The sequence below is a fragment of the Leptodactylus fuscus genome, chromosome 1 (genome assembly GCF_031893055.1).
Source record: "Leptodactylus fuscus isolate aLepFus1 chromosome 1, aLepFus1.hap2, whole genome shotgun sequence".
Lineage (NCBI taxonomy): Eukaryota > Metazoa > Chordata > Amphibia > Anura > Leptodactylidae > Leptodactylus > Leptodactylus fuscus.
In genome coordinates, this window is record NC_134265.1 from 171,740,337 (window position 1) to 171,757,192 (window position 16,856).

A 16,856-nucleotide genomic window follows, 5' to 3' on the forward strand; every position below is an offset into this window, starting at 1 on the left:
TCTGTCTCTATTTGAACCCCACAAATTGTACAGCGCTGCGGAATATGTTGGCGCTATATAAATAAAAAATAATATTATTATTATTATTATTAACAGATTCCTTTAAGCCCGGATCACAAGGGAACAGACTGCAAAATTTCCTGCCAAAATAACACTGTTTAAGCCTAGCCTTCTAAGCCTTTGTATAAACTAGTGCTCAAAAAGGTGGTCATGTGTATGTCAACCACAGGCAACAGAGGCCCTCAAGTGAAAATGTGGTAAAGTACCAAACTCCTGGTAAACCGGTACCCAATGTACCAAACAATGGTTCAAAACGGAGACAATCTGACAACGTCCATATGTGGTATCAAATTTACTGCTTTTTTTTTTTGTAATCATACCAATCTAAAGATAAAACAGTAACACATTATTAACAATCAAATAATTTTGAAAAGAAAAAAAAAACATTCAGAAATCTATTTTTAATTTAGGCAATATTAACCTTTTAATAACGCAGTGAGAACTTTGGAAATATCACAGTATGAAAATTCAGTAGCGCAACCTACAAACTGCTAACAACAGTAAAAAACTAAATTCAGATTATTCTGAAATGTGTCATATAAAAGTGTTTAAGGAACATCAAAGATATATTTATAAAATGTATCTATTTTAGAAGTTAATTTTGAATTTTTCTCTATACTTTCTGAATATTTAAGTTATACAGAAAAGTTATTGCTTGTGAAGGTGACCAAATACTAGAACAAAAAAATAATATTATATAATATAATATTTGGCATGTCTGTTTAGAACAGAAGTAAGGGTACAGTATATTCAAATATAGCAGATCTATTACAGAAATTTCTAAGACTGTCCCATTCATCTCATTGTGGCTGCAATTTCCAAAGGTGTAAAAAAGTGAATTTAAAAGTGTACCACTTGTGTAACTTTTTAGCTGTCAGAAGTTTTGATCATTAATGGGTCCATGTGACAAGACCTCCATTGGTCACTAAACGGATAGTCAGAATCCCTGAGCATCTTTGCCGCTGATCAGCTTGGCTCTCCTCAGCGTGCTGACTGCACAGACTTACAGGAAGTCTATGGGGCAGATATCTTTGCAGCTCTCAGAACCAATCACAACCAATCACAGCAAAATTTGGATTTCTCAAGAGCAGAATATAAAATTAAATCTGCCCTGTGATTGCTTGTTATGTGGCCTAAAGCAGAGTTAGGGTGAGTTCACACTGAGTATACGCCAGCTTAGTCTGAACGTAAAACACGTTCAGAATCAGCGGCGTATAAAGCAGTTCCCATTCATTTCTATGGGAGCCGGCATACGAGCGCTCCCCATAGAAATGAATGGGCTGCTTTTTTCACTACGAGCACTCCCATTGAAGTGAATGGGAAGTACTCGCGTGTACGGCTAGCCCTGCTCATGCTCATGGGGAGCGCTCGTATACCGGCTCCCATAGAAATGAATGGGAACTGCTTTATACGCCGCTGATTCTGAACGTGTTTTACGTTCAGAATAAGCTGGCGTATACTCCGTGTGAACTCACCCTTATTCAGGAATCCTCCCACAATGAACTGAAATACTTGTAACTTGTCTTCCCAGCTACAGAAACCGGTCCGAGGCTGATCCCTATTACCCCTTAGGTAATGTTCAGCTGTCCACCACTTCTGCACCTTTCTTTTTAGCAATTTGGGGGGGGGATTGCACTTGTGGCCCCCAATGATAAAAACTCCTGACATGCCAACATCATATGTCAAAGTTGCAGACTATTCAAGTAACATCAGAAAAATACAGTAAAATTGCACTGTGCATAAGACTTTTAACCTTATATTAACATTTATCACACTATTTCAAGGATCGGTCATAGTTTATGTACGGAAATAACTATGGCAGCAAATACATGCTAAACTGTTTAGATCATAGGTTCAGTCACTCTTTTTAGTATTTCTCTTCCTAGTAGATTCACCGGGTGCTGAACTGCTTTCACCATCTTCTTCTTTAGAAGGATTTTCTTTCATCTTGGGTTCTTCTTTTTCATTTGCTGTAACTTTTTCCTTAGTTACTTTTGGGGCTTGTTGCAATCCAAAGAGCAAGTGACCAATGAACTCTTCAGCTGGTTGGAATGGAGAGGCAGAGGACCGTGTCAGCATCATTCTTACCTAGAAGAACAACACATGGTGAGTGAGCAAGACCATCCAGCACATCTGGAGTTTAGACAATTTACAGAAGTTTTTTTTTTTTTTTTTTAAACTAAGTATCTTCTTGAGGTGGGCCCCATGTTGCGAAAATGCAGCGTTTTACATTACCTGCAAAGTGGATGGGATTCCTGGTAATCCCATCCACACATTGCAGAAAAAAAACACATTTTGAGCCATTCTTTCACAAATGTTTGCTTTCTACCGAGTTAAAGCACAATACCCACTTTGCATTTACTGTAAAACGCCGCAACTTTTCCCACAGAGTTTCTGCCGCAAGCAAATCGTGGCGTTTCCGTCCCGTGGGGCCCCGGCATAAAGCACACGGCCACTGGTCCCTGGAGCAGTGGTAACATGTTCTTTGGAATGACAAAAATCACAATTTCCTATTTGGCAGTCTGATGGACTATCTGGGTGTGGGTGAATGCCAGGAGAATGTTATCTGCCTGACTGCATTACGGCAACTGTAAAGTACAGTGTAGGAGGCATAATGCTGTGGATTTAATTTTTCAGGGATTGGACCAGGTCCTTAGCGCTATGAGAAGGGAAATCTTAATGCTTCAGCATACCAAGACACTTTGGATAACTTCCAATTTTTATGAAACAGTTTGGAGATAGCCCTTTCCTTTTCCAGAATGACTTTGTCCCAGTGCACATAGCAAGGCCCATAAAAGCATATTTGGAAGTTTGTTGAGTAAGGGAGCCTTCATACAGAGTTTACGCTCCACTCATTCTGAACGTAAACGCGTAAAAAACAAATCCCATTGACTTCAATGGGTGCCGGCATAAGTGCGCTCCCCGTTGAAATCAATGGGAGGCTTTTTTACCTATTGCTTTCAATTTGATACGTGCGTATGCCGGCACCCATTCAAGTCAATGGGATCTGTTTTTTATGCCGCTCACTCTGAACGAGTTTTACGTTCAGAATGAGCGAGCGTAAACTCCGTGTGAAGGCTCCCTAATGCTGTAGTCAGAGTTCTGACCTCAACCTCATCACATGCAATTGACAAAGAAAAATTACATAGAAAAAAAGTCAACAACGTTAACCACGGACCCAGAACAGTTTCGGCATTTGTGTTCCAACTTTCTTCCCCCCCCCCCTTTCCCTTCATATTTTCCTTTTCCACCTCCCAAAATACTAAACTTTTTATCATTTCCGGTTTATATAGCTATGTGAGGACTTATTGTTTACGTGACGAGTTGTACTTTTATTTGCCACCACTTTGGGGTAACTTTTTTTTTATTATTAGCTTTTAGAAACAGTTGTGAGGTTATCAGTGTGGAAAAACCTACAATTGTATTATTTTGGTCTTTTGTTTTTATGGCATTCACTCTGCATTAATCATTTTGTACCTACTGGATTTGGGATCTCAAGTTTTGTTGTTATTCAACACACTCCTCTGGTTCCAACAAAAGGGAACAAAAAAGTTTATTCACAATTGGTGATGGTAACACTATACATATTTCTTGTGCTAGATGACCTTTACTTTACTGCTTTGCACACTATAGATTTCCTCTTCAACTTTGCAATTCATGTTCAAAGCAGCTTGAGGAAAAGTCATCCCACAAGAATGGTATTTTATTGATTCATATCTGCTAATTTATTCATGGATATAGAGAACTGCAAGAAAATGGCATTTCCAAGCTAACAGTAGCAGAACCTTACCTTTGTAATAATAAGAAACATGGTAAAGATGAGCATGAGGTGGGGTCTTTCAATAGGCAGTACCTCAATTTGTTGCAGGGTGAACAAAATTGATCCTACTAAACTAATTTTCACAGGGCTGTGGGAAAAAAAAAATTATAATATTATATATATATATATATATATATATATATATATATATATATATATATATATATATACATACATACATACACACATACACACACACACAAAACTTAGGGAGCGTTCACACTACCGTCGGTGTCCGACAGCTAGTGTCTGCTGCTAATGTCCGTTCAAAATCTTGTGCGGACTTTAGCATCGGACACTAGCTGTGTCCGTGACATCTTGCATTGATTTAAATGGACACCGGGTGCGTTCTTTTACTGTCCATGGGTGTCCTTAACTGTCCGTTCCCAAAGATGTCCGACTTTTCAAGCGGACAGCAAAACTCGACAGTTTTTGCCGCATAGAGCATAAAACGCTCACCGGCGCTCATGGACGGACATTTTTCAAATGCATTCAAATGAATGGGTTTGAAACATGACTGCAGGTTTCCGTCTCCTGCCCAGTTTTGTGCAGGAAACGGAAACCTGCAGATCGGAGACCCGGGGCGCAGATGTGAACGAGCCCTTACTTATTTTTTTTCAGCGAACATGCAGCAAAATTTGAATTCTGCATGACTCGGACTCGGCATGACAGGTTTCCATCTTCTGCATGCAAATTGAAATTGAAAGCGGAGACCCGAACGGTGGTGTGAACCTAGCGTAAATTAAATAAAATAAAGCCTTCTTTGTTAATAGCTTTTTCTGCATGTGGAATAACACAGGAAAGTCAGTCAATACAGAGTCCTGCCCCTGACTCTCAGCGAGAAGCAGCTTTTCCATCCACTACTGGTGAGTGAAGAAAGCAGGGTTATCCGGGACTTTCTTTAAGAGTACTGGCAGCATGTAAACAGTTTAGCATCTTCCATATTAATTCAAGGTGCTCTCAGAATACCATAGTAGACCTGACATAGCCAGTATAATATATCCTACCAATTAATGAGACAATATTGAAAAGAATTTGCTATGCTTGTGAATTAACTAGTGGTATTGCTATCTCAGCCATACATGCGGTTTTAGATTTACAAGATGGTGAAAACAATCACGTACTAGGACATCTTTAGAAGCTCGTTGCTTTCAGGTTTCCATACACCCCTTACAAGTTGTTCAAAATTAGAGATCAGGCCACCACCAGCAGCTGAAAAACACAATAGATTAGTTAGCCAACTCCAAATTGAAGTCATATAACAAAAATTATTTTATGAATATTTAGTAGGATTTAAAAAAACAAAACAAAAACATAAGTGTCCAATTTCATACTGCTAGATAGCTCTATAAAGGTAGTCTGAGTACGTCAATGATTCGCTTATGCAACTCATTGTTTAGAGAGTTGCAACCCTGTCTGGGAAAGTCGACAAAAATGGGTTCTCATACGCTCTCTGTAAAGCCTGCTGGAGAGCGCAAACAGACAGCCACAGCTTGAATATTATTATATATTAATATTCAACCTATGTTTTGGTTTTTTTTAAAAAAGAAATCTAGTCTGGTTCTGAATTAAAACATATGCAAAACGCACTTTGCTAAATTATTACCTTTTGCCCAGCCATTGGCAACCATGACTAGCAAAGCATCTTTAAAGCGGCTTTGTGCTTGTGTGACTCCAGCCAAAATCTTCCAAGTTCTGGTCACTTCCTTCATTGCTGCAGCAATTACACGTAGGGGTAGGAAACTAAAGCATCTGTACAACATATCTAAAGGAGAGTAGTAGACCATGTACCTAAATAGCATAGAAAAGAAAAAATCTATAAAATTATAAAAATACAAATAAATGTAAAATATAGAAAATTAGTAATCACGGGAACGAAATCCAGCCCAAACTTATGTATTGCTCTGCATCAAATTATTTAATGTCAGATGCAATAATTTTACATCTGTACCAAATAGACCTCATTTAGTTATAATGGGGTCTGTTCAGAATAAGTGGAATACACAAGCTTGGCTTCTGGTTTTGGCAGGCACTTGGTTGACAGTCTAGGCGGGCCTCCCTTCAGTTATGGTAAGAGGCCCAATAAGTTTTGCAATTCATAAAGAACATCATATCTGCTCTAAGAGGACAATGTGCTCTGTTGAGTTTTCTCATTTCAGGCTTTTATATTGGACATTTGTTACACAGCAGTAAAGTATGCAAAATCACTGACTGCTGTGTAACAAGGGTGAGGTACTACAAGTCCCAGGGAAGAAGAGATGTGCAGTAAACTGATTAAATATGGCAAATTATCAGGATTAAAACTTTCACTGCTTAGCTATCAAATAATGTAATGTTTTCACTTACATACTAGCTGTTACAGAAGCACTATATACCACTTGAAGACAGCAGCCATAGAGGAGTCAGAGGTCAATGAGGGGAAACTTTAGGACACAGGGGTTTGCAGACAGACAAAAGAAAGTTTAGCAAGGGTCTTGTTGATAAAACTGATGTTTTTTTCATTTCTCAGAAGAGCAGTGGCCCCCTTGAGGTCAATGTGCCTCAGCAACTGCTGTGTGCTGATGCCTGCCCTAAATACACTATATGGAAAAAAGTATTGGGACACAGCCCTTAATCATTGAATGTAGTTATTTCATTCAGTCACATAGTTACAGGTATATAAAATCCAGCCCCTAGCCATGCAATCTACCTTTATGAACATTTGTGAAAAATGGGTTATTCTAAAGCGATCACTGAATTCTACTGTGTTACTGTAATAAGGTGCTGCTGCTGTAACAAGTCATCTCATAAAATTTCTTCACTCGTAGATATTCAGTCAATTGTGAGTGGCATTAAAAAAAGTAGTGGTGTTTAGAATCCACAACAACTCAGACAAAATAAAGACACAGAGCACAGCCGCCAAGTGCTGAGGCACATAGGGGCATATTTATCAATAGAAAGCAGACCTGGACTAGATCACTAGAGCAGGTGATCTTTTTGGTTGGTTCAATGTTAGGCTCATTTCAATACATGACACAACTTAGCTGGACTAAGTTGTTGAAAAATATTAGGAATTTGCAGTTTCAATACTTAGCTGAAGTTTTGCTCAAACCCAGATCACACTGCACACTACTAATCCCACCAGTTATTTTATGTTGCCTGTTATACCACCTATATGCCACTAGATGGCGAAGAATGTAAAAGAATGTGTATCAGGTCCCTTGTAACAAATGTGACTGTGGTGTCTTCTGTCTTTATCATACACAAGTCTGAGATATTAAAGTTCCCACAAAAATGCATTCTCTGTTTGGTCATGAGACAGCTGTGGATTAGAAAGTACACTAATAAATCAAATACACCCACCATTAAGATTAACTTTACTTCAATTTACAGCATGTGAGGTGATTAGATGTAAATGTTGCTTATGCAAGAAGAAGACTTCACATTGGGAATCCCTATGAGAAGAATGCTCTGAACTACTAGAAAAACTTGGTTGCTCACATTCTTATGGTTGTTATTTTGACACATACAGTAACACTGTCGCAGACCAACTACACCAATTTATGGCAACAGTGTTCTGTAATATAGCAGTGGACCTTTTCAATAATGTATGCTGCCCAACTGCAAAATTGTTCCGACCGCTGGTGGCATGAGGGGGAACTTATACAATACACACACTAATTATATATATATATATATATATATATATATATATATATATATACACATATATACAGAAAAGTATTATATACATATATATATACATACATACATACATATATATATATATATATATATATATATATATATATATTTTACACATACCTTTTTAATCTCACTTATTAGCAGTGTCACCACTTACCAAACAATAGTTGCATAAATAATGTTAGTGCTGTTAGAAAGGATTGCTGCAGGAGGCTCAGCTAGCAATAATGAAGACAATATGCCACCTCCAAAGCAGCACAGCATGGCGCTGAACCAGCAAGCCACAGGACTCCGAGACGCCACATCAATAGCACCTAAAACAACAAGAAAATTGTAGCATACATAAGTTAATATTTCAAGTGGTAAAAATTAAAAGGGCTGTACAGTTTCAGAAATAATTTGAATAATAAAAAGTTGTACAATTTTCCAATATACTTTATGCACCAATTCCTTAAAGGGGCTCTATCAGCAAAATTATGTTGTATGAGTTCCATATATGCCTGAATAGCCTTTAGAAAGGCTGTTCAGGAACCGCTAATCTTATTTTCACACACCCCCACCCCACCCCCGTTTTAAAATAATACCCTAAAGATAAATATGCAAATTATACTGATCGTGCACGGTGGGCGGTCGTGCACTTTCCGACATCATCTGCTGTCACGCCTTCCTCTTCTTATTTCTTCCAGCGATGCCCTCCTGTACTGGCTCTTCCCCGCCTTGATCTTCTGTTCTTCCAGCGGGTTTGGTTCAAATCCCTTCGGAGTGCTACTTTGCATGCTCCGGGGCCATTTTTTGTAGTAGTTCTAAGTTCCCCTTAGAACTACGCATGCGCAGTACGCTTGCAAACCTCTTCATTCGGGAAGAACAGAAGATCAAGGCGTGGAAGAGCGAGGACAGCAGGACGTCGCTGGAAGAAGAAAGAAGAGGAAGGCGTAACAGCAAGATGACGTTGGACAGTGCACGACTGCCCACCATGCAAGGTAATATTTGCATATTCGTTTTTAGGGTATTATTTTAAAACGGGGGGGGGAATAAGATTAGCGGTGCCTGAATAGCCTTTTTAAAGGCTATTCAGGCATATGTGGGTTTCATACAGCATAATTTTGCTGATAGAGCCCCTTTAAGATTTTCTAGATTTCTGCTTGCTGTTATTTATTGGATAAAAATAATTATATGGCCATGTGATGGACACAGAGGTGCACTGCTTGTTACAGTCACAGTTCATTATCAGGCAGATGTCTGTGTGTCCATCACATGAACATGGACTGAATTATAGTCACTGGAAGTGAAGTAAACAATTAATCCCAATATACTAATAATGTAAGGCATGTCATCACATGACCACTGCTGCTATTCAATGCACTTGGTGCGGATTAGGCCTGGCTCACATCTGCGTTCGGGAAGGACCGGGAGGGGGTCACCAAGCGGACTCCCTGAACAGAATACCGAACGCAGATGTGAACCAGGCCTTACTCCAGGTATGCAGTGTATGCAGGTTGAAGCCCCACATTGCAGAAACACAGCTTTTTTTTGTTGCAGATTTTGTTACGGTTTTTTGAGCCAAAACCAAGAATGGCTACAAAAGTAATGGGAAATATAACGGGAGTTCTTATACCTGTCCCTTCTGCTCAATCCACTCCTGGCTTTGGAACACAACAAAATCTGCAACAAAAAAAGAGATGCATTTCCGCAACGTGGGGCCTTAGCCTAACTGTTGAGGCTAGTAAGCAGACTATCAGGTACTGAACACATACAGGTTTTTTTTCTTTTTTCATTTTAATACATTCCCTGCTCTTGTACATTTTCACTGCACATGAATTACGTGGGAGAAATCTAAACATCTCAAGCAATTTTGCATATGCAAATCTATGAGTGATGCCGTCAATCCCATCATTACATCTGCAGTTGAGAGAGTACATTTAATTCATGTAAATTCCAGCATACAGAGATCTAGCGTGAGATTCACACTAGAGTTTCAGTCTCCTCTGCTTGAAATTGGCAGAGAGAAAAGTCCTGCAATTAAAAAAAAATAATGCTAAGATATAGCAGAGATATGGTAGATAATAATAATAAATTTGGATGGTATGATTGTCTGAAAAACAGAATATTTCACATTTTGAAAATTGCAAATTTTTCCACATTTCATAAAGAGATACATTTCAGTTTTCAAAAGGACCTGGTCTCTAAGGAGTTTTTAGGCCAAGTCCTTGAAGTGTTACTATTGTCTCTATTAAAACTAATTTCAGAGCTGGGTAGTCTGAAAAGAAACTTTCCATTAATCCAGACCCAATTGGCAAGAAAACGGATTTATTTTACTACATATACTCGAGTATAAGCTGACCCGAATATAAGCCGAGGCCCCTAATTTTACCACAAAAAACTGGGAAAACTTATTGACTCGAGTATAAGCCGAGGGGGGAAATGCAGCAGCTACTGGAAAATTTCAAAAATTAAAATGGTCGGAGTTTTTGGGTGCAGTAGATGCTGGGGAAGGGGAGGGGGTGTTTAGGTTGTATGTCTGCCCCTTCCCCCACTTGGAATTCAGTCTGGCTGAATGTAGGGTATCTGCAGTGCTCCTATTAACCCCTTCCCGATGGAACAGGAGCACTGCAGATACCCTATATTCAGTAGACTGGGCACTTTCAGACACAGGGATACCTAATGTGAATGTGTTTCACAGTCATTTTCTACTTTTATATGTATTCTATGGAAAGGAGGGATTTAGAACTTTTATTTTTTTAAAGCTTTTTTTTTGCACTAAAAAGCAAAGTAGAAGTCTGTGTGCGTAACTTCAATGTAACCCCTATTTTCATGATACATATACAGTACATAGGTGCACTTTTACACACTCACCCTGCGTAAATACCATTATACTACTGGAGGTGGCGCTGCTGCACATAAGTACCGGTATATGATTAAACTACATGTTTGCCATTTATTTTTACTTTAGCAGTTCATTTGGTTGACAAGTCACATGACTTAGGAAGCAGAAATAAGTAACTACATGCTAAAGGCTGTACTCTAGATTTATTTAGCCCCCCAAGTATCTTCTCTTTATTTAACTCACTATACTTTTTTTTTTGTTTGTTTCATAGTTACTTGCGATTACATATTGATAGGTTATTGCCAGCATCTGTTAACCATGTACAGTAAAGCTGTCAAGGAAAAAATATTTTCATAGGAAGGGAGTAAGGCTGCTCCTTATTATTCTAAATATAAGTCTGTGATGGGATGAACAGGTGCTTACATTCATATCACCCACATTCCTTTCACATTAGTGTGTATTCCAGTTAACTGAAATCCTTGGAGAGATTACTAGACATGCACTCCTTGTTCTAAACTGGAAATGAAAGTGGTCACAAGATACATGTTTAAGATTTACTGAATCTCTTTATGGTCAAGTGGTTGCGGACAAGTAAATTATTTTATTTAGCTCATATCAGTTGCATCAGTATCTGGTTTTTGTCCCTCAAATCATTACAACTTATACAAAAATCATAGCCAGTTATCAGTTTTACTAACACCCACCAACAACACACAATCAGTTTTCACTAAAAGGGCACAGAAAAATGTAATAGTAACTCCCCCTCCTCTAAAATCAGGCTGTCACCAGGACTGGCCCAAGTAAAAACAGTACAAGGGAGGATAGGGAGAGTTGTTAGTGTTGGCCCTGTGTGCCAAAGATGCAGCACATGTTGATGCATAAGAAGCCGCTCTAACATACAGCTAATGTGGAGACCGTTCCAGAGACAGAGACCCTGTGCTAGCAAGTGTTACTTGAACATTGATGACAGACACCAAGAAGTGAAGAACAAAATGGCTGCTGATGAAATCTAATTCAAATGAGTCAAACATTATCGGTTTCCAATGCAATGTAGTATAGGCCTCAACAGGTACTGTTAGGGTAAGTTCACACGGAGGAATTTGGCGTGTAATTTGGCGCGTCATTTTACGCGCATCAAATGACGTCCCCATTGACTTTCATGTAATTGACGTTGCGTAGGCTTAGACGCGCGTATCGAGCGCGCGTGAATAAATACACGTGTGTTTTCTACGCGTGTACTATTCTGCGCGCGTATTATAACGCGTGTATTTTTCACGACGCGTAAAAATACGGCGAAGTTCTATGAGGTTTAACGTGCCGTTAACGGACGCGTTTGGAGCCGCGTATACGGGTGTGTAAACGTAGCGTGTATATTAAAATACGCGCGTAATTATACGGAACGCGTAAAACCGCCCATATTCATGGTCACAGCCCACAAGGGCTGGGCCGTGGGTGGACCCCAAACCCAGCAGCCATTTTAAATAACTACTGCATCATCAGCATCCACACTCCATTTCACTCTGTGCATGGAGCAGGGAGCCAGGAGACATTCTCCATGTAAGTATTGCCTACATATCTTTTTAAACCCTCTGAAAACTTCATTTTAATCACTATTTCTTACTTGTTAGCCAAATCCCCTTAATATTTTTTTTCAAACTTCATTTTTAGCCAGCCAAAAACACAGCCAGATTGGTGAAATACCAACATACAGCCAGACGGCCTACAACCTGCCAGACACATATCACTCTGATCTAATCTGCACCACCTACAAAACAAATGTAAGTATATTTTTTTTCCTTCATTTCATGTCTGTTTTTTTCTGTGTTTCGGATTAAAGATAAAGTTGTGCTTTAATGGAAATGTGTATGTATAACGTATGTCTCTTTTGGGGACACACATGCTGTGTTTTATTGACCCTTAATACACTCTTTATATACAGATAGCATAGCAGCTCACCCCAACATTGTCCGCCATTTTAAAACATCTTTCATTTTGTCTTGTCCTTTACACACAGCAGAATATCTTACACATTTCTACATAATAGCAGATACTGTGCCAGCCACTAAGCTGCCAAGCTGCCAGCAACCCAGTGGGTAACTTGAGGAGGACCCAAAAAAAAATACGAAATGTAAGTATGAAGTAAGCTGAGTTTAACCTTTTTCTGGGGGGTTTCTGTAGAATTTCTATTCAAATACAAGGTTTCTAGGATTGCCTTAAAAGCTAGCAGCCTGGATCCGGATCACTAGCATATGTGTTTTTATGGAGCACAGATACCATACTGTGTTTTTGGTGTAACACATGCTTTTATACATACATAGCATAGCATAGCATCTCATACTAATCTAATCGTGGCAACCATGATTATTTTGTACTTCTTTAATTTTGATCTTACAGATGTAATAATTTTTATTTTTTTTTTCCATTTAGCCAAATCATGTCCGGACGTGGCAAAACCCCCACACCCAAAAAAAGTGATCCCAAATATCACCGGATGGACATTAATGTTCCCCGCCTCATAGAATTAGTAAGTGCATGCTACAGATGCTGCCCAAAATATCATAATAATAGTATTTTTAAAAGCTGCATGTTTTTATGTCAGATAATGTTTTTATGTGAAAAATTCAAAGTTCGTGGATAAAGTAGTTTAAACTTAGGCCGCACCATCCATTTTTTTTGTTTCCTGTAGCAAATTCTCACATGTGGGCCATATTTATTGTAGTTAACATTGACTGTTTTTTGGACAAGGAGCCCCACAAACAACACTACAAAAAACTTTCAATTCTGCTGTCTACTTTTGGGATATTGATATCTCTGTAATCTTTCCCTTCTAAACCATGCAGGTTCATTTGAAGCCCAATCTGTGGGCAAAAGGCGATGCCCTATATGCAGATCGTCATGCACGTGAGGCCAGTTGGATCTCCATATGTCAGGAATTATTGCACCCTCACTGGGCAACCTTTGGGCGCAGCCAAAAAATTCAAAGTGGTGAGTGTTTTGTATTTCCTTACTTCCAAATTATTTTGGAATGGGTTTTTGCTTTTGATGGCTTTTGGATACAACTAGTTGTGGGCACATTTGTAATTTTTAGTGTATTTTTGCCTACAGAAAATGATGTTCGCACACAGTGGAAGAGTGTGCGGGACCGCTTCATACGGGACATCCGGCAGGCGGAACGGAGTGGGGCGTCACCTTCCAAGCGCAAGAAAATTGCCTACCACAATGAGCTGCAGTTCCTGATCACCGGCATGGGAGAAAAGTCGTAAGTAGCCATTTTATGTCACCCCAAAACAAAACAAAAAAAACATTTGATTGTCATTTCTTTGCCACTTTTTTTTTTTTTAAAACATTCACAGATCTTCTGGCAGTTTCACCGACAGAGTGGAACTCTCCCCTGCACCAGTACCACAGGAGCTGCAGCCCAGAGAGGACCCCCACCCCGAAAGTCCGCCTGCCGGTTGCTCGCATGAACCGGTGAGGGGCCAGAGCGACTACGAGTCCTCCTTCCAGGTGTGTTCTGCACCATCCTCACCAGCTTCTTCCCGGCCTGAACTATCTTCAGAGGATGAACAGCAAGCTGAGGAGACGGTGCCACTCACCCGGAGGAGGCAACTTGGACGTCGGGCCCCTCAACGCTGCACACCTTCCACCCAGGAGCAGACTGGAAGGACCCCCCGGATAGAGGACAGACAGCTGGATGTGGAGCGGGAAGCAGTGTCCTTTATTCGGAGGGTGAACAGCCAGGACCACGCCAACTATTTTGGTAATGATGTGGCAGCTATCTGCCGCCAGTTGCCACATGACAGACAGCAGGATTTTAAGGCGTATGTCCATGCTGTGGCGGCAGACTTTCAGTCTGCTCCTGAGCTGCCAGAAGTGGGATATCTCATATCCCAGTTCCGGCAGCTGTGTCGCCGTGGCTCTGCCACTTTTCCTCCTGCACAATTCTCCCCACACTCAGGATCCTCCGCAACACACCCCATAGTTCCAAGCCCCAATCCCACATTCCATGTTTTGGCAGCTCCAGATGTTGAGGACACTCACGTCCCCGGACCATTCCTCACTTCCCTTTTAAACCCAGATGATTACCCCTCTTCGTCCTAAATGCTGCCACCCCCTTCTCCTGTTATGAATAAATAAACTTGTTTTGCTTTAATTTATCTTTCACTTGCAAGTACCAAGTGTTTTTTTTTTGGGGGGGGGGGTGAGTTTCGGATTCTTGATTTGTTATTTTGGGGTGGGGGGAATGTTTATTATTATTATTTGTATGAATAAAAATGTTTTTTTACCACTATTTCACTTAGTGTTGTGTATTCTTTCCACAAATACATTACTTGAGTAGTAAAATTTTTGTTTAAAAAAAAAAAACATTTCGGGATGAGGTTTCAGGGCTTTGGTTAAAGGAACTTCGATATACTTAAGAAAAGCAGAGAGTGTGCAAAATTGCACACTCTCTCTACTTGACCTAAGTATATGGAAGTACCTGTGTGCCAATCCCTGACACATCATCTTTCTATATAGTTCTGAAAAACAGACAGTGTGCACAATTGCACACACTCTCCACTTTCAGAATGTAAAGGGCCGGGTGACCATCTATTTATGGGCAGTTGCATAGGTACGCCCAGCCAGCCTGTGAGGAACATAATTCTTCCCCGCAGCACCTATAGAACTGGACAGTATTAAGTCAGGGGGCAAGAACGCCTACCTCCCTGTTGTCAAAGTCCATACACCTGACCAAGGACAACAACGAGGGTGCGTTCCTACACCCTGCTAACTCTGTCCAGTGCTATACATGTGGCAGAGAATCCAAAGCACAGTCATTAAAACACTTTGAAGAATGACATTCAGGAAAAATAAGAACTGCTAAACCAGGTTTAACAATAGGTGTTCTTCCAGGGCGATTCAGTGTCACATATTCTGCACCATGGTCTTTTTTTTGCCAGTTGGAACACACTCCCAGTATCAAAATGGATAATGCTGGAATATGGAAAGGTAACATTCAGACCTTGGCACACACACAAAAAACACGGACACAAAATATTTTTGAGATAATTTTTTTTGGTTTTTTTGGGGTTGTGGTTTTTGAAAACACCAAAATAAGGTACAGTAAAGGCTTCATTTTTGCTTTTAACAAAATATCTAGGCATCTGCCAAAGTTGACACACAAATGGCAACACTAAATACAAATCAAAGACACCACGATGAGGAAGGTCTTCAGTCCGGGTCAGGCTGGTCATCACTGAGGCGATTAAACTGCCAAGGCACGGCACCTTCGGGACTCATGAAGTAGTCCGTGAAGGTATGTCGCACCTGTACAGCTGCGTTGGCTGGCCGACCTGAGAGCCTAGATGGGACTAGTGGGTAACCCAAAGCTGCCTGTGGCTCCACTACAATGTTGGGGCTGTCACACTCCAATACAAAGTTGTGAAGCACACAGGCAGCTTTGATCACCAGCTCCACAGTATCGGGAGCCAACTGCAGTGCACAGGTGAACACCCTCCACTTACTAGTCATGATCCCGAAGGCGCATCTCAGAGGTCGGACTGGGCATCACTATGGGTTGCAAGTGCTGCCATATCAGATGGCATGTGCTCCTCACAATTCCGGATATGGTGGATTTACCAACCCGGAATTGGAGGTGCAGGGATGCAAAACTCTCCCCTGTTGCAAGAAACCTAGAAAAAAAAAAAAAAAATTAGTTCACACTATATGAACAGCAAGGTCATTGACATTACCAAAAGTTTGTTAACTATACATAACATTTGTATACACTAGTGTGAACTATATAAGGGCACATTTGTTTAAAGGGTATGGGAAATACACAGACACATTCCGAAAACTCGTTTGTAAGTATATAGGGCTACTATTTTAAGACAAGGTAGTGAAATGGGTAATGACATTTTCTAATCTAACATTGAGTGAATTGTTTGGCAGATAATGTTTTGTGGACAGAATTTGTGTGTGAAAATAAAAATGTTCGAATCTTCAAAATTCTACATGTGTATTTCATACATACCGCAACGTGATGACCAGCCTTTCCGTGGGACTGATGGCCTTCCTCATGGTGGTGTCTTGACGGTGGAGATGGTCTGCTAACATCCCAAGGAGCCGGTCAAAGGCCTCTGGAGTCATCCTCAGGAATTTAGCAAATTTGTCAGGAAATCTATTTCGAGATTTTGCAGGAAAAAAACAATTAAAAAATAACCTGAGCCACTTGCAACTACACACAGTGAAAGTGCCATATTTAATGGACCCCTGCACACAATGTTAAGTAACAGTGTCCCCGATATAACTATTACACTACACTATAATGCATTGCCAAAACTTTGTGCCCAACTTTGTAAATAGTTTAGACAAATCCGAAACCTCCCCAAAAAATACACTTACAGCCTCAACTCCTGGTACAGCATGGCAAAGCTTCCACTGGATGGCCGCTTTATATTTAAGGGGTGTACCCAATATTTGCGCCTT

General features: G+C 40.2%; 1 protein-coding gene across 2 annotated transcripts in view; it reads right to left on the minus strand.

Annotated features, from left to right (window-relative positions):
- Positions 1-202: 202 nt before the first annotated feature.
- Positions 203-16,856, minus strand: part of TMEM38B (transmembrane protein 38B) — an 83,150-nt gene continuing 66,496 nt past the window's right edge. For both annotated transcript variants that reach the window (XM_075280338.1, XM_075280337.1), the window contains 5 exons: positions 7,722-7,878; positions 5,487-5,671; positions 5,005-5,092; positions 3,846-3,968; positions 203-2,143 (listed from right to left, as the gene is read on the minus strand). In XM_075280338.1, coding sequence (XP_075136439.1) covers positions 1,915-2,143; positions 3,846-3,968; positions 5,005-5,092; positions 5,487-5,671; positions 7,722-7,878 — 782 coding nt within the window. In that variant the 3' untranslated portion in view covers positions 203-1,914. The remainder of the gene's footprint in view (positions 2,144-3,845; positions 3,969-5,004; positions 5,093-5,486; positions 5,672-7,721; positions 7,879-16,856) is intronic.